This window comes from Capra hircus, chromosome 5, assembly GCF_001704415.2.
Source record: "Capra hircus breed San Clemente chromosome 5, ASM170441v1, whole genome shotgun sequence".
NCBI classification, from domain to species: Eukaryota; Metazoa; Chordata; class Mammalia; order Artiodactyla; family Bovidae; genus Capra; species Capra hircus.
This window is the reverse complement of record NC_030812.1, coordinates 25027888-25048305: the sequence shown is the minus strand read 5'-3', so window position 1 is coordinate 25048305 and position 20418 is coordinate 25027888. Positions and strand designations below refer to the sequence as shown.

Genomic DNA, 20418 nt, shown 5'->3' with positions numbered 1-20418 from the left:
GTAGAAGTGTTTTCAGATGTCCAGGAGGGTAATGTGATGGTCAAAGGCTGAAAGTGTAAGTGTGAGGATTGAAGGGGCTGAGGACGAGGAAAATGGGTGCTTATGTAAGTATTCCAGGGTAAGCCAAACAGAGTATTCAGAAGGATGTTTCCCCAAGGTGTCAGGGAGGACGGTCTCAGTGTGTATTTATTTTCATATGATCAGGACAGGGTTTGGGAAGCTGGAGAACGTTGCACAGCCTGTAAAATTTACCTAAATAAAATAAAGGCACTTTGTTAGTCAAGTTTGGATGAAGGTAAAGGATAATGGGAGCTATAGACAAACAGTGTGTGACAAACACTTCCAGAGAGATAGAGAGACTTGGAGAAAGAGTTTCTGGAAAAGATACTCAGAAAAAGAATTCCAAAAGATAATAAATGAAGAAGAAACAGTGGCATACACCCAGAGAAATGGAGAAAAATAAAAAAGTGATAACATAAGATTCTGAAAAAGATACTCAGAAAAAGAAAAAGAATATAAAAGATAATAAATGAAGATGAAACAGTAGACTATTCCCAGAGAAAGAGAGAAAAAAAGTAAAGTGATAACAGGAGATTCTGGAAAAGACACTCAGAAAAAGAAAGCAAAAGATAATAAATGAAGAAGAAACAGTGGAGTATCCTCAGAGAAATGGAGAAAAAAAGTAAAGTGATAAAACTAGTATAATATTTCTTCTGATTGTTTTGGTTCATGGAAGAGCATTTTTTGGTTTTCTGTGTTTTTCACCATGGAGCATCCATTTAAAATTTATGGGAACAAGAGCGGCACTTATAGGGAATTGATATGAACCAGTGAGTGTGATGAGCCTAGATTGGGAAAAGAATGAAAACTGGGAAACAGTTTGGAATTTCTTTTCCTTAATTACAGAAAGTAAACAGTGGAGAGAATTTGCTTAGGAGAGATCTTTCTTGACAGTTGAATAACGAACTCAGGGGAGGTTTGGAAAGATCTTTCCTGAATTTTCAGTACAGGAACTCTTTTGAGGTTTTCCAGGTCCAGCTGAGTAGTGACTATGCTTCACCTGTGTGTAGAATTCCTATCTTCATGTGTAACTGCATGCTGTTTTTTTGTGTAACCCTATATATCCATATTTTTGTGACTATATAATTTTGAGTCAATAAAGAATCTTTGTACACAAACACCACTGGAATTCTTCCCTAGTTTATTCTGTTTATGGGATTCCTCTCTAATTAATATTTTTTTGTTGTTTATTTCATATCTTAACTCACATTCATAGCCTGAGGGTCTCTTCCAAGGTCTCCCCCACATGCTACTTAACCTTTTGTTTTCACATTATACTTCCTCCTAATACCTTCCTTAAAGACCTCCCTTTTGTGTTATGCGTATTATATGATTTGTTTTTCACTCATTATTTCACTCATTTATTCACTCATTCCATCATTCATTCTAGATAACTCACATTTATCAAGAGCCTAATCCAGGGGCATTCTTCTAGATCTTGATAGAGTCGACAACTTTTTTTTTTTTCTCTTCGAGCTTGTTTTCTTGACGGGGACAGAAAACCAGAGAATCCATGATCAAAGAAACAGTAAGACAAAAAAATATCCGAGTGATAAATATTGTGATGAATATAGAATCAAATTATCTGCACACAAGTTGAGGATTCCTTTAGTTTGAAAGCCATTGGAGACTTCCATGAAGAGGTGCTTAAGTTGAGATGAACAGTGATAATGGATGACAACAGACAAAGGCATTGATGAGTAGCGGAAATGCGCTGTGTCTGCACACCGTGCTTAGTGCGTGCATTCACATTTCTAATGTTGGACAGTCACTGCGCAGCCCTGTGTGCTTCTCAGCTCCTCTGATGGAAGAATAGAAGATGATCATCACCCCAAGGCGTCTCTTCACCTCTCTTCTCTGTTATAAACTCGTATCCTATCCCCTTGCTAGTCTGTGTCTGGTGAATGCTGGGTTATTGGAAACAGCTGTGTCATTGCCCATCCCAGTCCATCACTGCTGCAGAATCTTCCAGCTTCTGTGTGGTGTATGGCAATTGGTGAGCAGTCTGAATTGGACCAAGTCCCTGATGCTCCCCTGTAAGAACTCCAGCCATATTGAGGCTTCTTTTTTGGCTTCCTCTCAGTGTTTTGCTCCCTTATTAAACGATCCAGTTCAGAGTGCACACATAGGTAACTGGGGCCAGGTTTGTAATCAGTGGGGAAATCCAGAGATTAGAAAGAGATGGAACATTTGCATGAAGGAATATTAAAATGTCACAAATTTAAGATGTCCCAGTCATATATTTTTAAAATTGCTTAATATAGAAATTGGATCAAGATGAAACAACTACTTGAATTTAAAACCTCTAATATTTATTGTGAATAAAATTAAAACATATGGGTTAGGTTGGAAAACTGTGATTTGTATAAAAGGTAAAGAATGCTAAAATTTATTATGTATCATAAATCCTTAAAATGATAGGAAAACAAAACAGAATAGATTTGAATAGGTAAATCTCAGAAGAGGAAGTTTAAATGGTCAATAAACACATGGAATATGCTCTATTTATAATCATCCAGGAAATGCAAAAGAGTATAATAAACACTGCTTTTGACATTATCAAGTTGGCAAGATTAAACTGAGGTAAATTTACCGCTGGCAAGAAGGTTGGAAAGATGTGCTCCTAGTTTTGTTTCTGTTAATATTAATTTTTAGAGTCTTTTAGGAAAGCAATTTTGTACAGTTTAACAAAAATATACATATAATTTATTCAAAAACCTCTGGCAATCTAGAGCACTGATACAAAAAATTTGGTAAATATCATTTTAAAAGCATATCTTTGGCTTCATGATTAATAGTAGCAAAAAACTAGAAATGACCTGTTTCCACCCACAGGGAATGCTAGAGTCAATTATGACATAATGAAGCCACTGGAAGAAATTACATACTAGATATACTGGCTGACTTTGATTTCAAAGGTGTAAGGCTGTCTGCACAATGAGGAAGAATAGTCCAGAATGTAATGCCATTTGGTATATCATTTTTTAAGAAACATAAATACATACATTTGTATATATACACATTTGTTTATAAACACATTTGTCTGTTACAAGGGGAACCTGAAGCAATTCACTTAACAGGTGTTTTCTGGTGGTGCTAATAGTGAGTGTGCAATGTCAGGCATGGAGGAGCATGACTTCACATGAGCAGAAATGTGTTTAGCAAATATATAATTACCCAAGGAGTAACGTCAGTTATCTCATTGCATTAGATGATGTGGTAAATTTTGCATTCTTATATATACTTCCATTTTTTGGTTCATAATAAAAATTCTAAAAATAATTAAGTGATGGAAAAGGCAGTAGTAAAAATTTTGGAGATGCATTATGGATTTAATTTGAGTTGTTGACTGCACTTCATTTTAGTTTAACATTGTGGATTTAATAAGCCTTTCTGGGTTACTTTATCTAAAAGTATAACCTCCCTTTTCATCTCCAAAAACTCTTTCCTTTCTTCTTCTCTGTATTATTACTTATTAGGCCAGTAACATTACATACAAAATATCTCTTTCCTTCATGTTTCTTCCTTTCCTTTTCCGTCTTTTCTTCTCCTTTCCTTCCTTGCATCCCCTCTCCCTCCCACTCTTCCTGTTTACTTTCTTGTGTATGAATTTGCACAATAAGATGCGTAGCATGGGATTTTTGTGCAATTTGTTCATTGTTTCTCTAAGATGACACCACCCTTATGGCAGCAAGAGAAGAGGAATTAAAGAGCTTCTTGATGAAGGTGAAAGAGGAGAGTGAAAAAGCTAGCTTAAAACTCAACATTCAAAGAACGAAGATCATGGCATCCAGTCCCACCACTTCATAGCAAATAGATGGGGAAACAATGGAAATAGTGACAGACTTTATTTTCTTGGGTTTCAAAATCACTGTGGACAGTGACTGCAGCCATAAAATCGAAAGACGCTTGTTCCTTGGAAGAAAAGCAATGACAAACCCAGACAGTGTATTAAAAAGCGCAGATATTACTTTGCCTACAAAGGTCTGTATAGTCAAAGCTACGGTTTTTTTCAGTAGTCATGTATGGAGGTGGTGGACCATAAAGAAGGCTGAGCGCCGAAGAATTGATGCTCTCAAACTGTGTGTTGGAGAAGGCTCTTGAGAGTCCCTTGGACTGCAAGGAGATCCAACCAGTCAGTCCTAAAAGAAATCAACCCTGAATATTCATTGAAAAGACTGATGCTGAAACTGAAACTCCAATACTTTGGCCACCTGAGGCAGAAGGCTGACTCATTGGAAAAGACCCTGATGCTGGGAAAGATTGAAGGCAGGAGGAGAAGGGAATGACAGAAGAGGAGATGGTTGGATGGCATCACCAACTCAATGGACATGAGTTTGAACAAACTCCAGGAGATAGTGAAGGACAGGGAAGCCTGGCGTGCTGCAGTCCATGGGGTCGCAAAGAGTCGGACATGCCTGAGCGACTGAACAGCAACAAGTCACTCAATGAATATTTGTAGAATGAATGAATTGCTGCAATAGATTCATAAAGTGTTAAACTTTCTCTTTTCTTTCTCTTTGACTTTGAAACTTTTCACAAGACACATTTAGATTGAGAAAAATCTTACCAATGCTGAGCTCTCCCTGTGTGTCATCTGACCTGATCTCTGTGTGCAGGAGGGAGGCGATAGCATGAGGAATGCACAGCCCCTCTAAAGAGGACGGTTCTTCAATCAGCCTATTGCATCCTGATTAATCTTTTTTGAGGAGACAATGGCTGAGTAAGCTTCAAAAGTGTCTGAAAGTCTCTGAAAAGACCACTGCAGATTTGAGTAAATCGAGAAGGCTGGGTGTGTGGTTGGTAATCATGGTGTCAGTCTATATCACGAGCCAAGAGGAAGCCTGGAGAAGTTGATGCCTATAAAATCTTTAATATGGCAAACTCTTGAATTAAAGGCTGTGTCAGAATCAAGGGATTGATGTTATGATTTCCAAGAGCCTCTGGCTATGCTGCTGATTTTCCAGTGGTTTCTCTGAGCACCAACCAATATTCCTGGCATGAACGAACCTGGATTCTGGTCTTGCAGCTTCTGATTGGCACCCTCTGCCTATATAATGTCAGGATGTGGAATCCTAGAGTCGGAGTCCTATCTTCCTCTGAATTCTGAAGCTTTCCTCTCTGTGCTGCCTGCTCTACCACTGACCACCATGAAGTTTTTGGTGTTCCTGGCACTGGTGGCAGTTTCCACCTTCCTGGTTTCTGGCCGTACGTAAAGATTCTTACCGGAAAACAAGGTTTTGATGAGCAGTACATCAAGCTGTGTGGAAGTGGGCTTGCAGGAGTCTAGAATTACGGCCCCTCCTGTCCTCTACTCCATTCCCCTGTTCCATTGCCATTTTCATAGACCATTCATGATTGAGTTGACTCTACTCTTTGGCTTTTCCTAATTCAGTCAGATCTTTGTTCAGTTCTAACCTTGGACCCCAGCTTCATGGTTAGAGTCAGTCAAATCTATTTAAAGTATGTAAAATCAGAGGTTTATTTCAGGAAAGCAAAAGTGATCGCATATTATGGGTTTGTGGGGTTTTATATTATCTGTGCATTTTTTCCCCCTCAATGTGTGTACCAAAGGCTAAAGGGATTCATCCGTGGAAGCCTGCGCCATTGTCCATATTCTTACTCTCTCCATACCCAAAACTGGTGTTCAGTGCACATCCTGTTCTTCCCTTTTCTCTTTCAGAGGATACAACAGAAGTTCCTGCTGATTCTTCTCCTGGTGAGTTTGCACTTGTGCTTCATCTCCTTCTTACAGTGACCGTTTCCATCCCAGTCTCATGTCAGAGCTTGCACGAGAGACAGGTTATAAGAATTCTATGAAAAAGCCTGGGAAAGTATTGTTCCTCATATAAAAATTCATGGTTTAGTCGCTAAGTCATTTCTGACTCTTTGCGACCCCATGGGCTGTGGCCTGCAAGGCTCCTCTGTCCATGGCATTTTCCAGGCAAGAATACTGGAGCAGGATGCCATTTCCTTCTCCAGAAGATCTTCTGGACCCAGGAATCAAACCAGGGTCTCCTGCACTGCAGACGGATTCCTGCATTGCAGGTGGATTCTTTACTAACTGAGCTACGAAGAAATTCATGGAAACATAAAAATCAGCTTATGTTTTATACAGCATTTGATAATATTAAGTCTCTTGCATGGATTTACAAAAATTTTGGGTCAATCATTGATTTTTCTCCAGCAAAAGAACAAGAGGATGTGGTCTGATGTTGTGACCTGAGAATTTTGGGAAGGTGCATGAAAATCTTTCTGGTTATGCTGATTTGAAGGATTGAATACATGGCCATTGTTTCAGGGAGAGGCCTGAAGGAAGGAAGAGAATGTACAGCCTGAAAGTGATGCAGAAATGAGGGTGTTAGGCTCACAGGGAGGGCAGGATACAGGATGTGTAATGTAGGCATCAGGTAGAAGAAGGGCTCTAAGCTTTGAGATTTGTAATGGCATCAATGCCTAGTTCCCAGGCTGAGGTTTCTGTCTCTTCTTTAAAGTGAATCCCAAGGATGTGGACCAAACTCCTAGTCATTCTTGGGCTTTCTCCACAGCATCCTGCCCATTCTATGCTGTGTGTGTCAGGCATCCTGAAGAGCCCTCTCTTCAGCCTCCACAGCTTGGGGACTTGGGTTCTCTGTGCAAGAGGGCACTGACTCTTGTTTGACTTCATACACTATGCCACATGTGCCATGTGGGGTTCCCCTTAAAAAATATTCTCTCTCCCACATGAGGCCTGAGACAGCCTGGCTAGAGTGTGGGTATGGAGATGGTGTTGAGGTGGATTTAGCTCACAGTTTAGGGGTCTGACTTGCTGTTTGCTCTGTAGGGGGAAATAAATCTCATCAATCTTGGCATGTTCCCTTTGAATACAGGGTAGGCGACAGAGCCTTTGCTTAGCTTTATTATTATCAGAATAATACAAATATATCCCATTATTTCTAAGGGGCTCTCACAAGTAGTGCTGTAGTACATGGAATCTTGTGCCCTCCAAATGTGAGACAAATATGCCCCCCCTTTCACACAGGAATCTGTGGCAAGTGATTTTATTGCATGCATAGAAAGGAGATACCACTTCTCAAGCAGAGTTGGTAGCCAGAGCATGGTGTGACAGTATTGATATCATTTGCAGAGAAGAATTCAGAATGAGAAAAGCATGTCTAGACTTGGGCAGCACAAATTTTATTGCCTGAGGAAGAATCAAATGTCTTGACTGCAATGTGTCCTAATTTCAGCCTCTGATACAACCACTGTTGATCCCACCACCACCTCTGCTGCCGCCACGGAGTCCACGGCTGCCGCCACAACCACGGCTGCCGCCACATCCACGGCCGCTCCCACCACAACCTCCGCTGCCGCCACATCCACGGCCGCTCCCACCACAACCTCCGCTGCCGCCACATCCACGGCTGCTCCCACCACATCCACTGCGGCTGCCACAACCACCACTGCTGCCAAGACCCCCACGTCCTATGAACAGTGCCTCCTTTATTTTCGTAAGTTTACGCTTTGAGTACATTTTTATGGGTTTGCTGTGTTCCCTATTCTCAGATTAGACTATATTTAGGGGGCAGAAGATGCGGACATGACTGACCAACTTCACTTTCACTTTCATGCATTTGCAGAAGGAAATGGCAACCCACTCTAGTGTTCTTGCCTGGAGAATCCCAGGGATGGGGAAACCTTGGTGGGCTGCCTCTATGGGGTCGCACAAAGTCGGACACGACTGAAGTGACTTAGCAGCAGCAGCAGCAGGGGACAGAAGAAGTCATGAGAAAAGCCCTGTTATCTTCTCTTTATTCCCTAATTCCTTGTGGATTTACAAATTGAGTCTCAGAGAGACATCGGGGCTGCCGGAAGTCTGCAGTTTCTTGTTTACCAATTTCACCTGTGTGGCTCTGGAAATACTGGCCCCTAACAGGCAAAATTCATCTTTAGCAGAATTGACACTGGAAAGACCAAAATATGGGTCTCCCTGAAGCCAGGAACTTCTTTATGTTTGCTTTTTTCTACCAGAAAGGTCTTTGTTTCTTTTAAAGAATATTCAAAAATTAGAAAATAGCATTATAACTATCATTATGTAGATAGTTTTTTGAGTATCATTCAGGGTATTTCTCGGAATGTGGAAATCCATTGAGGGTCTAGGGTACAGTCTTCCTATTTCTGGTTCGATTCTCTCTTTCAACAGCCTAGTAAAATCAATGACAAATGTGATTGATTCTGAATATATGACAGAGAATGTGTTATAACTTCACATATATAATGTAATTTAAATCACAGCAATGCTATGAAATAAATATTTTAAAGATAACAAAATTAAAAATTACAATAAAACTTTTCCCAGAGCATTATGCAGTCAGAAAAAGGTATGGACTTTTCATAAACAAGGAAAGACATGAGGAACCTTTGAAATACTGCATTATACTCTTTCTGTGTCTGAGACGATGCTTGGCACCCACCTCTAAGTTCTATATTGCATAGCCTATGGGTGAGATTATGAATAATTGTCTCTTATCAGAAGAAGGCTGCATTGGTTTGTGCCATATACACGAAGAACTAATCCACATTGGATGTCTCTCTGTTTTCTCTAAACTTCCTGCTGACCTACGTTTCCATCCCAGCCTGCATGTCCCATTGCCTCTGGATGGGAGTTAGGTGTTTATCTTCCAGGAATACAAATTTCATCCCTTTTTGATTCCACTGAATTCAGTGTCATTTGACATTTTTCAGTCTTGCAGGGTCCCAGGAAGGGAAACACACTGTTCGTTCTTTTTGGAAAACCTCTTCACAATATTTTTTTTCTGTTTCAGGTTTTAACCCATGGCTTAGGTTCATTTTCTGCTAAAAGTTATCACTGAGATGGAATCAGCCTCAGCCTTCTATATCTGATCCTACTGGATTTGGCCAGAATGCCCCTTGATTTGTTTCACTGCTAGTACTTTCCAGCCCTGTCATATCGCTCTTATCTCTAATCAGTTTCTATTCATTCAAATAAAATGATGAGTGACATCAAAAATAGTACTTATTTTTTTAGCTGTCGGCCGAGCAGTCATCCAATAGTTATGTCAAGTGATAGATACTTTGAATCTTACCCAGCTCTTGCCTATATTACTGTAAATAAGTGGACCTCCTACATATTTATCTAATTTTTAAAAACAAGTCACAATCCTTGTGTATATTCCTGGTGACTAGAGCTTTCTCTATGTGGATCAATATTTCCTAGGTATAAAGGTCCACTTTGATTCCACCAAGCTCTGCTATCGACTGACCCATAATTACTCTAGTTGGTGTGACTTAGCAAGTGAGAAAGACGGAAGCAGTCCTGAGGTCTGGGAACTGGCCTGCCACTCCTGGGGTTCGGAATTGTTAGGACCCGGCCTAGGCTCACAGCTTGGAAATGACTTGCTCTTGTTGGATACAAACACTCTCGCAAAACACCAACATCAGAGAAGGGCACACAGTCACTTCTATAAATTTGACCAGTTCATCATATTGGCAGTCTTCAGTACAGACAAAAACACGGTCAGTCCAAAACCATAAAACACCAAATATCTCCCTCTCCTAGCTAAAGCATGACTGCAACTTCATTTACTATTAGAGCTTTGGCTTCCCTCTATTCTCTTCTGCTCCAGATAAGGTTTGTTAAGACACTCAGTCACAGCGTAAGTGATGCTCCCTTGAATCACCAATGCAGAGCAGAGGGGTGCTTCCCTCAACCTTCCCCCAAATCACCTCACACAGGCCCCAGTTCTGTAAGAAGTCCTTTCTAACACCCAAGGTCTAAGGCACCTCTCTGATTTCCCATGGTTTATATTCTCCTCACTGCAATGAGTACTAACCCAACTGAACTCAACCACAGTGGTTTCTTGACTAGTGGGCTTTGACATCTGAATGTATAATTGGGAGGGACTTTATATAAGAACAAGGTGTGGCACCTTGTCCTCACTTGGGAAATTTGCTGGGTGTAATAAAGCCTCATTTGGGGAGGTCTTGCTAAGAGAACCTTTAAAATATAGTAAAGTTGCAGGATATAAAATCAACACACAGAAATCCCTTGCATTCCTATACACGAATAATGAGAAAGTAGAAAAAGAAATTAAGGAAACAATTCCATTCACCATTGCAACGAAAAGAATAAAATACTTAGGAATATATCTACCTAAAGAAACTAAAGACCTATATATAGAAAACTATAAAACACTGATGAAAGAAATCAAAGAGGACACTAATAGATGGAGAAATATACCATGTTCATGGATCGGAAGAATCAATATAGTGAAAATGAGTATACTACCCAAAGCAATTTACAAATTCAATGCACTCCCTATCAAGCTACCAGCAACATTTTTCACAGAACTAGAACAAATAATTTCAAGATTTGTATGGAAATACAAAAAACCTCGAATAGCCAAAGCAATCTTGAGAAAGAAGAATGGAACTGGAGGAATCAACTTGCCTGACTTCAGGCTCTACTACAAAGCCACAGTCATCAAGACAGTATGGTACTGGCACAAAGACAGACATATAGATCAATGGAACAAAATAGAAAGCCCAGAGATAAATCCACACACATATGGACACCTTATCTTTGACAAAGGAGGCAAGAATATACAATGGAGTAAAGACAATCTCTTTAACAAGTGGTGCTGGGAAAACTGGTCAACCACTTGTAAAAGAATGAAACTAGATCACTTTCTAACACCCCACACAAAAATAAACTCAAAATGGATTAAAGATCTAAATGTAAGACCAGAAACTATAAAACTCCTAGAGGAGAACATAGGCAAAACACTCTCAGACATAAATCACAGCAGGATCCTCTATGATCCACCTCCCAGAATTCTGGAAATAAAAGCAAAAATGAACAAATGGGATCTAATTAAAATTAAAAGCTTCTGCACAACAAAGGAAAATATAAGCAAGGTGAAAAGACAGCCTTCTGAATGGGAGAAAATAATAGCAAATGAAGCAACTGACAAACAACTAATCTCAAAAATATACAAGCAACTTATGCAGCTCAATTCCAGAAAAATAAACGACCCAATCAAAAAGTGGGCCAAAGAACTAAATAGACATTTCTCCAAAGAAGACATACGGATGGCTAACAAACACATGAAAAGATGCTCAACATCACTCATTATTAGAGAAATGCAAATCAAAACCACAATGAGGTACCACTTCACACCAGTCAGAATGGCTGTGATCCAAAAATCTGCAAGCAATAAATGCTGGAGAGGGTGTGGAGAAAAGGGAACCCTCCTACACTGTTGGTGGGAATGCAAACTAGTACAGCCACTATGGAGAACAGTGTGGAGATTCCTTAAAAAATTGCAAATGGAACTACCTTATGACCCAGCAATCCCACTGCTGGGCATACACACCGAGGAAACCAGAATTGAAAGAGACACATGTACCCCAATGTTCATCGCAGCACTGTTTATAATAGCTAGGACATGGAAACAACCTAGATGTCCATCAGCAGATGAATGGATAAGAAAGCTGTGGTACATATACACAATGGAGTATTACTCAGCCGTAAAAAAGAATTCATTTGAATCAGTTCTGATGAGATGGACGAAACTGGAGCCGATTATACAGAGTGAAGTAAGCCAGAAAGAAAAACACCAATACAGTATACTAACACATATATATGGAATTTAGGAAGATGGCAATGATGACCCTGTATGCAAGACAGGGAAAGAGACACAGATGTGTATAATGGACTTTTGGACTCAGAGGGAGGGAGAGGGTGGGATGATTTGGGAGAATGACATTCTAACATGTATACTATCATGTAAGAATTGAATCGCCAGTCTATGTCTGATGCAGGATACAGCATGCTTGGAGCTGGTGCACGGGGATGACCCAGAGGGATGCTGTGGGGAGGGAGGTGGGAGGGGGGTTCATGTTTGGGAACGCATGTAAAAATTAAAGATTTTAAAATTTTAAAAAAAATAAATAAAATAAAATTGCCTGAACTATCTCTATCAGTAAATTAAGCAGTGCAAAATCCAAGAAGTGCAACATTAATGCTCTGATTAAGGAAATGATAAGGTTGGAATTTGGTGCTTACTAAATCTCTTTTCTTTTTGAAAAACAATTCTCTTCCACCTACCCCTGCAGAGAATCATTGCACTGAATGATTTATTGAAAAAGGAAATTAAGTTAAGAGATTGTAGTTAAAAGCTCTTAAGTCAGAAATTTATTAGTGGTACATTAATATATCTTGTAAGAATTCTTACCTAAGTTTTTCAATATTTAGATTTGACCTAATTGGAACAACCTGGTTGTTTAAAAACTTCATTTACAAATCAACAAGAGTATATCTGGCCATTCAGAAATGGTTATTGGTGTATCTATGTAAAACCAGCAATTCTTGCATAATATCTGGTATCATTTTACTTTGGATTTGGATGATTCTCACATTAAATTTCTTCTCCTTTCTCTTTTCTCTCTCTTCCTTTCTGCTCCTCTGTCTCACTTAATCACATTGTTCATATACATACAAAAACCACACATAGTGCTATATTCTCATGTTATATGTGGAAACATATGAAAACAATTCTCTTTGGCTACTTGATAATAGGCAGAGGAGACTATTAAAGGTCAAACAAGGTGTGTCTTCTGACTGCTTTGGCTGTACTTAATATTGAGATAAGGTGGGACCTGGGGACCTGGGACCCTTTGCCAGAGTGCTCGCACCTGGACAAGGGGTCTTCTCCAGCAAGAGAATACAAAGGAAGTATAAGGGACAGACAGTAACATACAAAAAGGATAGAAGCAGTAAGATACAAAAACATCCTAGACCAACTGCCACTCCTGAGGGGCCTGGAGCAAAAGCAAGGTACTGTGCATGAACCCTGCATACAGCACCAGCAAAGAGGCAGGCAGACCACCTCAGCTATAGCCCCCTGCTCAACCTCTCAGACCTGTCTCTGTTATCACTTTTAAGAACCCAGGAAAGTCTTCTTAGGAAATAAGCACATGTACTTGATAGTTGTCTGCATGTTACAGTACAAGCCTTGCTTGCAACTCTGCTTTGGCCTCTTTCAATTTCTACTGTAGCAAGTGTGGGGGTTGGTAAAATTATGAAAAAGAATATTTAAGAATAGCAACAGTCCATGAGGAATTGGTGAACCCTGATGTATTTCAATTAGCACCTTCCCTTTTATAATAGTTTCTCGGTCCATTCAGGCACAATTTGAATTTTCAGAGATTGAAATCTGTGTACATTAACTCTATTGCCACAGAGATAGTTAAGTCTATTAGCATATTGCCATAATCTAGTTAGATAAGATTTAGAGTTCATAATCATTAAAGTCAAATTACTACGTAGCATGATAACTACTTTCTCAGAGGAATATGCACAAAAGAAATGTCCTTTCCTATTTGTATGATAATTAATGGTAGTGGTTTTCATGTAATATTTAAGGCCTAATTCCATCTGTGAAATTCCTGGGAATTACGTGTGTTGAAGAAACCAGAGACATTGCTCAAATTATGCAACATGTGGTCATGTTTTTCAGATCATACTGATAAACAAGAGAGGCCGAGACCACAGAACTCTTGTGGTTTTGGCAAAATCATACCCCTAACCTAGAAATCCTATTTGCCTCTTCTCAAAAGTCACCAGGTAAATTAGCATTCACTGTGGAAGTCTCACTTATTTTTTGATAAATTGACCTATCATTAACTATATATTAATGATGCTGTTTTAAGTAATGTTTTCAAATTTTTCAATTTTGATCATAGGAAACATGTGGACATAACTTTGAATTTTATATAGCTGCTTTCTATCTCATGATCTTATTTTACTTATTGTTTCTAGCACATATTTGTACATGTGTGTGTATGTGATTATACATATATACAACCATGTTATCTGTATGTAAATTTAGTTTCCCTCATTATTTCTAAGGTTTTCAAATTTCTTTTTTCCTGCCTATTGCACTGGCTAAGACATCTAAAAAGAGATTAAGTAGAAGTGAAAATAACCAAGACCTACCCTAAATTCAAGTTTTTTATTTTAGGGGAAGGATTTCACTTCTTCTCTATTATGGATACCATTTTTGATTTGTAGTAATTTTCACTGACTCCTAGCTCAAAGTGATGGAAAGGAAAAACTTACAACTATGAATACTTTACATAGCAAAACTCCCATTAAGATTTTATGGATGGCTGAAAAATTTTACAGACAAAAGATAAAAGAGTTCAGAATCTCCAAACTAGCTGTATAAGAAGTGTTAATAAGGCTTCTCTAAGAAAAGGCCACAAATAGAAACATGCAAGTTAAGAGAGGAAAAGTACATGGTAATGATAAGTATATAATATAGATAGCAAATCAGCCACGTATAAAGTTAGTAGGAAGAGTAAAAGACAAAGGCAGTAGAATCATCTGTGTGCACATCAAGCAGTTGAGGTATATACAAAGCAGATGTAAAATAGCATGTTAAAAACCATAGAAAAAACCATAATGATGAGAGGAGAGTCACATTGCAGGATTTTAAGATATGTTTCAAACGAAGAGATCAGCAGCTTAAATTAATTACATATAGATGGGCTACTACCTGTAAAACACAAGGGGACCAAGATCTGAAAGTACATACACACAGAGAGAACGAAAAAGAATCCAAACACAACACTGATGACCAAGTCACAAAAGAAGAGAACAAAAGAAAAAGAAAAAAGAACTACAAAAATAACCCTCAAACAACTATAAAATGGCAGTGAACACATACATATCAATCATTACTGTAAATCACTGGATTAAATGCTCCTATTAAAGATATGGAAAAGGTCAGCTTTCATTTCAATCCCAAAGAAGGAAATGATAAAGAATGCTCAAGGTATTGTATGATTGCATTCATTTCATGCTAGCAAGGTAATGCTCAGTAGTATGTGAACTGAGAGGTTCCTGATGAACAAGCTGGATTTAGAAAAGCAGAGGAACCAGAGATCAAACTGACAACATTCATTGGAATTCCAGAAAAATACTGACTTCTGCTTCATTGACTATGCTAAAGCCTTTGTGTGGATCACAGCAAACTGTGGAAAATTCTTAAAGAGATGGGAATACCAGATCACCTTACCTGTTCCCTGAGAAAATGAGGGTCAAGAAACAACAGTTAGAACTGGACATGGAACAAAGGATTGGTTCAAAATTGGGAAAGGATTACTTCAAGGCTGTATTTTGTTACCCTGCTTATTTAACTTCTATGTAGAGTACATCATGTGAAATGCCAGGCTGGAAGAATCAAAAGTTGGAATAAAGATTGCCAGGATAAATATCAACAATCTCAGATATGCAGATGATACCAGTCTAATGGCAGAAAGAAAAGAGGAACTAAAAAGCTTCTTGATGAAGCTGAAAGAAGAAAGTGAAAAATATGGCTTAAAAGTCAACAATCAAGAAACAAAGATCACGGCATTCGGTACCCTCACTTCATGGCAAATAGATGGGGGGAAAAGTGGAAGCAGTGACAGACTTTACTTTTGTGGGCTCCAAAATCACTGTGTATGGTGACTGCAGCCACGAAATTAAAAGATGGTTCCTCCTTGGAAGGAAAGCCATGATAAACCTAGACAGTGCATTGAAAAGCAGAGACATCAATTTCCTGACAAAGGTGTACATAGTCAAAGCTACGGTTTTCTAGTAGTCATGTACGGATGAGGGATTTGGACCATAAAGAAGGCTGAGTGCTGAAGCATTGATGCTTTTGAACTGTGGTGTTGGAAAGACTCTTGAGAGTCCCTTGGACTGCAAGGAGATCAAACCAGTCAATCCTAAAGGAAACTGACCCTGAATATTCATTGATACTGAAGTTGAAGCTCCAATATTTTGGCCACTTGATGCGAAGAGCCAGCTCATGGAAAAGACCATGATGCTGGGAAACACTGAGGGCAGGAGGAGATGGGGATAACTGAGGATGAGATGGTTGGATGCCATCATTGACTCAGTGGACATGAGTTTGAACAAATTCTGGGTGATAGTGAAGAAAAGGAAAGCCTTGCATACTGCAGTCGATGGGATCACAAAAAGGCAGACACGATTTAGGGACTGAACAACAATAACAACATTTAAAGACATAGTAAATGAACTGATACAGAAACAAGACCCATATATATGCTACAATGGGAGACTCACTTCAGACCCAAAGACAAGCAACAGGCTGAAAGGGAGGTGATGAAAAAAGATACTCCATGCACAAAAGAAATCAAAATAAAGACTGGGTATCAATACTTATATCAGAAAAATGGACTCCAAAATAGACACTGTTAACAGAGATAATGAAGGACATTACATGATGACCAAAGGGTCAATCCAAAAAGATAAAAAAACTGAAAAGATAAATGCACCTGAAATAAGACCACTTAAATAGATACAGCAAATATTAACAACATAGAGAAAGTGATAGTAACTCATTAATAGTAGGGGCCTCTAATGTGTCACTTATATGATTGAAGATGTTTCATAAAAGAGACAATGAATGACACATTAGACAAGGGGGATATAATAGATAAATGTAGAAATTTTCATCCAAGAACAGTAAAGTACACATTCTTTTCAAGTGTACAAGGAATATTCTCCAGGACTGATCATACGCTGGCCTTAGTAAATTTGTAAAATTGAAATGATACCAAGAATCTTTTGCCACCACAAGCTGTGAAACTATAAATCAAGAAGAAGAAAAAAAAATGCAAACAACACACATATGTGGAGGTGAAATAATATGTTCAGTTCAGTTCAGTCGCTCAGTAGTGTCCGACTCTTTGCAACCCCATGAATCGCAGCACACCAGGCCTCCTGGTCCATCACCAACTCCCAGAGTTCACTCAGACTCACGTCCATAGAGTCCGTGATGCCATCCAGCCATCTCATCCTCTGTCATCCCCTTCTCCTCCTGCCCACAATCCCTCCCAGCATCAGAGTCTTTTCCAATGAGTCAACTCTTCACATGAGGTGGCCAAAGTACTGGAGTTTCAGCTTTAGCATCATTCCCTCCAAAGAAATCCCAGGGCTGATCTCCTTCAGAATGGACTGGTTGGATCTCCTTGCAGTCCAAGGGACTCTCCAGAGTCTTCTCCAACACCACAGTTTCAAAGCATCAATTCTTCGGCACTCAGCCTTCTTCACAGTCCAACACTCACATCCATACATGACTACTGGAAAAACCATAGCCTTGACTAGACGGACCTTAGTCGGCAAAGTAATGTCTCTGCTTTTGAATATGCTATCTAGGTTGGTCATAACTTTTCTTCTAAGGAGTAGATGTCTTTTAATTTCATGGCTGCAGTCACCATCTGCAGTGATTTTGGAGCCCCCCAAAAAGAGTCTGACACTGTTTCCACTGTTTCCCCATCTATTTCATGGGAAATAGATGGGACCGGATGTCATGATCTTCATTTTCTGAATAATATGTTACTAATAATCAATGATCCTTTGAAGAAACTGAAAAAGAAATGAAAAAATACGTGGAGACAAAGAAAATGAAAACAGAACAATCCAAAATCTGCGGGATACAACAAAAGCAGCTCTAAGAGGAAAGTCTCAAATTCATAACCTAATATGCTTAGTTGCTCAGTTGTGTCCAAATCTTTGCAACCCCATGGAGTCTGCCAGGCTCCTCTGTCTGTGGGCATTCTCTTGGCAAGAATACTGGAGTGGGTTGCCATGTCCTCCTCCAGGGGATCTTCCCAATCCAGGGATCGAACCCAGGTCTCCCACACTGTAGGCGGATTCTTCACCAGCTGAGCCACAAGGGAAACTCAAGAATATTGGAGTGGGTAGCCTGTCCCTTCTCCAAAGGATCTTCCCAACCCAGGAATAGAACTGGGGTCTGCTGCATTGCAGGCGGGTTCTTTACCAACTGAGTTATCAGGGAAGCCCTGATAACTTTTCATTTTCACATTACCTAAACTTACAGTTAAAGGAGTTAGAGAAATAAGAATAAACAAGATCCAAATTTAGTGAAAGGAAAGAAATCATACAAATCAGAACATAAATAAATGAAATGGGGTCTAGTAAAACAATAGAAGGGATCAATGAAAACAAGAGCCTTTTCGTTGAAGAGATAAACAAAATAGAAAATAATCTGTTGGACTCATCAAAAACAAAAGATGACAAACAAAAAACTCCGAAGAGTTGGCCCTAATCAATAATAGTATAAATTAAAAGGGAGAAGTTGCAGGTTACCTCACAGAAATATAAAGGATCCTAGGAGGTTGTCATGAACAACTATACACCAGTAAGAGAACCTAGAAGAAATGGACCAAATTCTTGAAATATTCAAGCTTCCAACACTGAAATAAGAAATAGAATATATGAACAAACCAATTACCTGTAATGAAGTTCAATACATCACAAAACAACTGCCTGCCACCCCCCCACCCCACACACAAAAAAGTTCAGGACCAAATGGTTTCACAGGAGATTTCTACTGAAAATAAAGAGAAGAGTTAATACCTAGTCTTATTAAAGTATTCAAAAAAATGTCATAGGAAGGAACATTTCTGAACCATTGTATGAGGCCAGTATCACCCTGATACCGAATCTATACAAAGAAGCAAACTAAGTGTTCATTAACAGATGAATAGATAAAGATGACATGGTGTATATAAGCAATGGAATATGACTCAGCCATAAAAAGAAAGAAATTTTGCTATTTGCAACAATATAAATGGATCTGGAGGGTACTACGTTTAGTGAAATAAGTAAGACAGAGAAAGCCAAATACTGTGTTATCAGTTTCATGTGCAACCTAAAAATGAAAAAAGTAGTCATTACACAAAAAGGAATCAGATGCCCACATAAAGAGAACAAATCATAGGGTAAGAGTGCAGAGATGGAAGTGAGGTGGGGCAATACTGTAGCAGGGAATTAGGAAGTTTATAATACTAATTAAAAAATAGTTAAACTAAAAGATATATTGTGTACAGCATGGGGAATAAAGACAATATTTTATAACTATAAATGTAGTATAATTTATAAAAATTTGAATTCACTATGTGCTACATCTGAAAGTAACATCAGTTAAGTTCAGTTGTCACACAGTCATCTCCATCTCCTTGCAAAGCATGGACTGCAGCACGCCAGGCCTCCCTGTCCATCACCAACCCCCGAAGCTTGCTCAAACTCATGTCCATTAAGTCAGTGATGCTGTCCAATCATCTCATCCTCTGTTGTCCCCTTCTCCTTCCACCTTCAATCTCTCCCAGCATCAGGGTCTTTTCTAGTGAGTCAGTTCTTCACATCAGGTAGCCGAGTATTGGAGTTTCAGCTTCAGCATCAGTCCTTCCAATGAATATTCAGGGTTGATTTCCTTTAGGATGGACTGGTTGGATCTCCTTGCAGTCCATGGGACTCTCAAGAGACTTTTCCAACACCACAGTTCAAAAGCATCAGTTCTTTAGCACTCAGCCAACTGTCACATCCATACATGACTACTGGAAAAACCATGGCTTTGAATAGACAGATCTTTGTCGGGTAAGCAATGTCTCTGCTTTTTAATATGCTGTCTAGGTTGGTCATAACTTTTCTTCCAAGGAGCAAGTGTCTTTTAATTTCATGGCTGCAATCACCATCTGCAGTGATATTGGAGCCCAAGAAAATAAAGTCTGTCCCTGTTTCCATTGTTTCACCATCTATTTGCCATGAAGTGATGGGACCAGATGCTATGAGATTCGTTTTTTGAATATTAAGTTTTAGCCAGGTTTTTCACTCTCCTCTTTCACTTTCATCAAGAGGCTCTTCAATTCCTCTTCACTTTCTGCCATTAGGGTGGAATCATCTGCATATCTGAGGTTATTGATATTTCTCCTGACAATCTTGACTTCAGCCTGTGCTTCATTCCTGCCTGGCATTTCACAAGATGTACTCTGTACCACAGAGACTGAGACAGAACTGTGTTTCAGTCTCTCCTGTGGAGGTACAGGTCAGCAGTGGACTGCCGCAGGGGCAGGAGCTCTGGGTGTAGCATACCCAGGTATGGCATAAGCCCCTTGAGGGAAGTCGCCATTAACCCCATCACAGAGCCACCAGAACCTACATAGAACTGGGGAAACAGACTCTTGGATGGCACAAACAGAACCCTGTGCATACCAGGGCCCAGAAGAAAGGAGCAGTGACCCCACAAGAGACTGACCCAGACTTGCCCGTGAGTGTCCTGGAGTCTCCAGCAGAGGTGTGGGTCGGTGGTCACCTGCTGCAGGGTTGGGGACAGAGTGTAGCAGTGCACGCCTGGGACCTTATAAAGGAGGTTGCCATTATCTTCATTACCTCCACCATAGTTTGACCCCAGGTAAATAACAGGGAGGGAACACAGCCCCACCCATCAACAGAAAATTGAACTAAAGGTTTACTGAGCA

At 39.5% G+C, this 20418-nt stretch overlaps 1 protein-coding gene across 1 annotated transcript; it reads left to right on the top strand.

Moving 5' to 3' along the window:
• Positions 5131-9063, top strand: MUCL1 (mucin like 1). Its single transcript, XM_018049088.1, has 4 exons — positions 5131-5268; positions 5744-5779; positions 7290-7550; positions 8865-9063. Exons 1-4 carry the CDS (start codon positions 5211-5213, stop codon positions 8897-8899), a joined length of 390 nt encoding a protein of 129 aa, XP_017904577.1. The 5' UTR covers positions 5131-5210; the 3' UTR covers positions 8900-9063.